Consider the following 6,000-nt stretch of genomic DNA (forward strand, 5'->3'; position numbering starts at 1 on the left):
ACCCGGTTGATGGCCTTGACCACCTGCAGAGAGACACAGCAAAGCGCCAATCAGTGGGGCGCCCGGGTGGCTGGGAGCGTGCGTGCCCTGGCAGTGCCCCGCGCCCCACTCCCAGAAGCAACCCCCCTGGCAGTGTGTAGTACGGCCGGGACAGCCCGACCCCTCCGGTGCGGGGCGCTTTCGCCTCCTCCTGCTCCCCCTTTGTCCCTGGGGCGGCCCATCCCCTCCTCGCAGCCCCCCTCCCCCCGGCTCGGTGGCCGACGAGCGCCATACCTGCATGAGCACCTCTCCGACGGTGGATCTCCCCACGCCGAACTGGTTCCCGACAGATTGGTAGCTGTCCAGCGTGGAGAGCTTCCAGAGGGCGATGGCCACCCGCTTCTGGAGGGGGATGGCAGGCCTCATGCGAGTGTCCCTTCTTTGCAGGGCAGGGGCAAGCCACTCGCAGAGCTCCAGGAAGGTGTCCCTCCTCATCCTAAAGTTCTGGGTCCACTGTCGGTCGTCCCAGCACTCCAGGACGATGCGGTCCCACCAGTCGCTGCTGGTGTCCAGACGCCAGATGCGGCGGGGCACGCCGGTGCCGGGGCGCCGCCGCGGCTCCTCCATGGCCCCCAGGGCGGCCAGGCAGAGAGGCAGGGGGCTGACGTTCACCAGGTGGTGCCAGGCAGCCTCGAGCCATTGCTGGCAGGCTTGCAGCAGCAAGTCCAGAACGTGCACCAGAAGGTGCAGGGCGAGCCGTGGCTCCATGTTGCCACCTGCGGCGGCCCTCCCGAAGGGAAGCACCGACACAGACGGGCACAGAGACCAACGCTTTGCTGTCCCTCGGCGAGGTTGGCAAGCAAGCAGGAAAAGCTGAGAACCGGCTGTCCAGGGGGGTCCCTTTAAGCTCGAGCCTCAGATAGCCTCAGACAGCAGCCACACAAAGCAACTACTGACCTGATGCCCTGCCAGAACCGGTTTCAGCTGCCCTTAAATGCCCCCCTGCGTCCAATCAGTGTGGACGCGCTAGTTCGAATTAGCAAAACGCTAATTCGAACTAGTTTTTAGTTCTAGATGCGCTAGTTCGAATTAACTAATTCGAACTAAGTTAGTTCAAATTAGCGCTGTAGTGTAGACGTACCCTGAGGTATTAAACTTAGATCTACATTAATCCTAGTATAACACCACTAGAGTCCATTGAATTATAACTAAGATTAACTTCTTTAGGGTTTTAGTTGGTTTTCTAGGTGACGAGAAAGCAAGTTTTGTATTTCAATAATGGTTTCTTCCAATAGTTTTGCTTCTGCATTTAACTATTTATTGACATACAGGTTGAACCTCTCTAGTCTGGCACCCTGGGACCGGACCAGTGCCAAACCAGAGAATTTGCCAAACCATAAGAGGTCAATATTGTTTAGCAGCATTACCAACACTTCCACTGCTTACTGAGCTCTTAGAAGACATTTAAGGGTAAATTAGAATTAAATAACAGCACAGAACACTGAGAGCCAGGGCTGGTGGCTATAAACACTTTTTATGGGACTGCAGGAAATTTGGCCAAACCCCTGATAACTGGACATCCTGCTAACTAAAATCATGCCGGACCACAGCTGTTGCCAGACCAGAGACTGCCAGGCTACAGAGGTTCAGCCTGAAATATTACACTACTTTTGTTTTTACGGTTTTTTTTCACTGTTTTAATTTAAACATGCCAAACATATTCTAGGTACCAACATATAAAAGTTCAGAAATACTATACATCAGAAAAGTCCAAGAAAAAAAAACCAATGCTTGGATCCCACACATTTATTTATATTCCCAGCACATGATTTTTGTGGCCAGGGACGGCCCGAGGTATTCTGGCGCCCTGGGCACGGGCACCGGCGCCTCCCCATGGCGTATGGCGCATGTGCAGGCCCACCCCCCTAGGGTGCGCAGGCCCGCCCCCGGGAAGCACAGTGCATGCACGGCCCGGCTACGGCTGCTGGCTCGCAGCTGGCCCATGTAGGGCCCTGCGGCTGTGGGGGGAAGGGCGTTGCTGGCCAGCGCCGCGGGGATGCAGCAGGCCAGCGCTGCGGGAGCCGGGCGCACGGCACCTGATGGCAGCTGTAAGGGACGCCGCGCACCCCTTACAGCTGCCATCAGGCGCCCCCCCCCCATTGGTTGGCGCCCTGGGCAGCTGTCCGGCTCATCCATGCCTCCGTCCGGCCCTGTTTGTGGCACATATCTAATCAAACAAGCAAAAACTAAGGAAATCAAAATCAATCAAGAAAAGGATAGCAAAGGAGAAAAGAAATGAGGGATTTATCTTTCAGGTCTTCTGCAGAGCTGCTTAGTTGACCAGTTCTAGGAAAGTGTCCCAAGTGGACCCACATTTTCCTGGGTTTGCCATCCAGGCTACGTGATCTTTGCCTTTGCAGGTAGGTTCACTAGTTCATTTTACCAGAATTCATGCCGAGTATTAATAATATATGGAGATATACCTATCTCATAGAACTGGAAGGGACCTTGAGAGGTCATCAAGTCCAGTCCCCTGCTCTCATGGCAGGACCAAGTACCATCCCTGACAGATTTGTCCCAGGTCCTAAATGGCCCCCATTAAACTCACAATGCTGAGTTTAGAAGGCCAATGCTCAAACCACTGAGCTATCCCTCCCTCCATTGGACTTTTGGACCAAAATCTTGTGTTTTGTTATTGTCAACATACCAAACAGAAAATAAAACTTTTAGAAATGTATTACAGAAAGCATATAAAATGGTGATCTGCAAACTCACTGAGGAAAAAGGATGGTCAAGAGTTACCCTAGGATTCATCTGACAAAGTGGGTCTTTGCCCAGGAAAGCTTATGCTCCAATAAATCTCTTAGTCTATAAGGTGCCACAAGACTCCTCATCGCTTTTGCAGATTCAGACTACCCCTCTGATCCTAGGACTCATATGACCTATATTCAATTCCCTGCTTTGCCAGAGAATTCCAGTGTAACCTTGGACAAGTCACTTAGCTTTCTGTGCCTCAGTTCCCCATTTGTAAAATGGAAATAATAGTATTTCTCTATCTCACATGTGTATCATGAGAATAAAAACATTAAAATATTGTCAGATGCTGACATCTCATCGTAATGAGGGCGTATACAGACTTAAGAGCTGTATGTTGCATCAATTTAAAATCCTTGAATGTGATCTGTTGTTATTTTAAACAAAGCTGTCAAAAATATTACAAGCATATTATAGAATCAAAGATGGTGGATGTGGTGTGTCTTAGAGAGACAGTGAGTAAATGCAGAAAGGTTTTCTGTTCCATACAGTGTCAGACTCTAGAAAATACTGTCCTGCCAAAAATGAAAGCACAGGCCTATGAACTACATAACAAACGCCAAAAAATTGTGAAGAAGGAAAAAGGGAGTCATTTTTTTCTAGGAGAGGCTACTCCAGACCACTGGGGATTATAACTATTTCGAAAAATTATTTTCTTGACAAGTAGCTGTTACATTGCATGACATGTTAATATTATGCCTTGCTGCTGTATTACATTACCATCCCTTCTCAGTGAATAACACAGGATAGATGAATGCATAAAAATTAGAATAGTCCAATGAAAAATGATTATGATGTGGACAAACTTATCCCATCACACAAGCTCACATCAACAGCCCACATTTGCCATAACTATGATTGTAGCCGCAAGACAAGCTAGTGCTGACTCGCTATTTGTTACTACAGTGTGCATGCCAACATGCACTGGCTGTACAGGCCTGCTGCCACCCTTAACAGCATTTTAAAAGCTTGCTGCCAGCTAAGAAACAGAGGATTATCCTCTTCAGCCATCATTACATCATCTAGGCACCATCATTTAAAACAGATGACATGGAGTAACCACACATGCTAGTATACATTAAGCAGAGAGGCTGGGTGGTCAGCGATATCAGCAGTTTCTGGTAATAGAGCTAGTGTTCTGCACTATACAGTTTATGTCCAACTGGAACAGTTTCCATAACTTGTGCACATATAACCCCCCATAACAATCAAGATTTGTATCTTATGAGGCTGTACCAAGAAGGATGAGTTAAAATAAACTAAATAAACTTAAAAATCAAGAAAGTCTGGTAGTATCTTAAAGACTAACAAAACACGTAGATGGTATCATGAGCTTTCCTGGGCACAGCCCACTTCTGTAACATGGTGCCTACTCGGTGGGCACCAAGTGGCACCCCTATATTCTGCCAGTAGCAAACCAGCCTGATGGCCTGTGACTTATGTTGGGTAAGGGCTGACCACATCTCATCACAAATAGCCCAGCAGTGGGGGTCTCAAACTGGCACCTGGAGCATCACCTCCATGCCATAGGGGTGCCAGAAGAGCAGCCAGTGTGACTCCCCTTTCTGCCTCAAGCTGTGAGGAGCCAGAGCAATTGCTGGCATCAGCCGCCCTGGCACTGGGGCAGGGATAAAGCCCTGCAGAGGCGCCGGGCTCCTTTTGCAAGGAGCCAGGGAGGGGGCCAGGGAGACTCCTTCTCCACCGGGGAGTGGGAAGGCAGCACCCACCATTGGGTGATGGGCTGGTACAAGCGGCTGCTGCTGCTCGCAGCCTCGGCGCCCTCCGCCATCCTCTGCCAGCCGGGGGCGCTGCGGAGCCGGCCGGGGGCTGCCGTCCGGGCGCTGTTTACTTTAGAAGCCGGTTCCAGAGCGCGGGGCGGGCGCGGGCGGCTCGGCGCGCGAAGCTGGCGGCGGCCCATTGGCGGGGACCCGCTGGCCCAGCGCTGCCCGTCCGGAGCTAAGAGACAGGCGCAGAGCGGGGCTGCAGCTCCGTCCCGGGGCAGAGACTGTCCCCCACAGCGCCCAGCCTTTCCCCTCTCCTCGGGGGCGGAGCGCCGCTTGCCCTCCCAGCCCGGCCTCTCTCCCGGGGAAAGCCCGCTCCTGGCCCCAGCCCTAGTGTTTGTCCAGCTGCCCACATGGGGATGCACCCTGCCAGCTGCTGGGTAGACGTGCCCGGAGAGACACGGCAAAGCCCCCAGCCTGGCTTTCTCTAAACCACTGCTGGCATGGCTCCTGTCCTGACCTAGCCTCCATGAATATATGTAATTTAAGAACATGCTTAACTTATGTACATGCTTAACCTTAAGCATGGTAAGTGCAACAGAAATAAAAGGCTCTTTCTGCATACTTCCAGTTGAAGGGTTGGGGTCATGATTATGATTAGGGTTGCCAAATGGCTGAAACAAAAATACCGAACACCCTCCCTTCCCCAAAAAAGAAACCAGCAGGATGGTTCAGGTTGGCTTGCATGGAAACACTTGCCAGTGGAGACAGTGCCAAAACAATAAGAGGCAGGAATGATCATAAGCATGACCCCAATCCTTCAACTGAAAGTATGCAGAAAGAGCCTTTTATTTCAGTTGCACTTATATTGCTTAAGATTAAGCATGTACATAAGTTAAGCATGTCCCTAAATTATATAAATTCATGGAGGTTGGGTCCATCAATGGCTATTAGCCAGTATGTGTAGTAATGGTGTCCCTAGCCTCTGTTTGTCAGAAGCTGGGAATGGATGGGGAAGGGAGGAGGAATCACTTGAATATTACCTGTTCTGGTTATTTCCTCTGGTGGCTCCTAGATTGGCCACTGTCAGAAGACAGGACACTGGGTTAGATGGACCTTTGGTCTGACCCAGCATGGCCGTTCTTATGTTCTTTATAAGTGTTTGCAAGGTCAAAGCTAAGCTACCCAGCAACATAAAGAGAGTGCAATTTCTGACCTTTAACAGGGCCGTTCCTGGAACTCAATAAAACATTCCCAAATCTGAATTCTGTATGAATTATAGGTAGGAAAACTAATTACATGTAAATAATTATGTGCAATAATCATGTTGGGGAAAGGCATAAAGAAGCTATTTATGCAGCAGTGCATTTGGATAACATAAGCATTCTTTGAATACATTTTTGTGGGCATTATAAAGCATTATTTACAGGGTTTATATAAGGATGCCTTAAACCCCCATAATTTTTTAATTCCTCTTTGATATAGA

The 6,000-nt window shown here is 49.8% G+C and overlaps 1 protein-coding gene across 1 annotated transcript in view; it reads right to left on the reverse strand.

Annotated features, from left to right (window-relative positions):
- The window catches only part of RFX8 (regulatory factor X8), a 68,318-nt gene extending 63,577 nt beyond the window's left edge, over positions 1-4,741 (reverse strand). The window contains exon 1 of the mRNA XM_075917233.2: positions 4,521-4,741. Coding sequence (XP_075773348.2) covers positions 4,521-4,711 — 191 coding nt within the window. The 5' untranslated portion in view covers positions 4,712-4,741. The remainder of the gene's footprint in view (positions 1-4,520) is intronic.
- Between the last annotated feature and the right edge of the window lie 1,259 nt (positions 4,742-6,000).

This window comes from Pelodiscus sinensis, chromosome 1 (genome assembly GCF_052426305.1).
Source record: "Pelodiscus sinensis isolate ZL-2025 chromosome 1, ASM5242630v1, whole genome shotgun sequence".
NCBI lineage: Eukaryota > Metazoa > Chordata > Testudines > Trionychidae > Pelodiscus > Pelodiscus sinensis.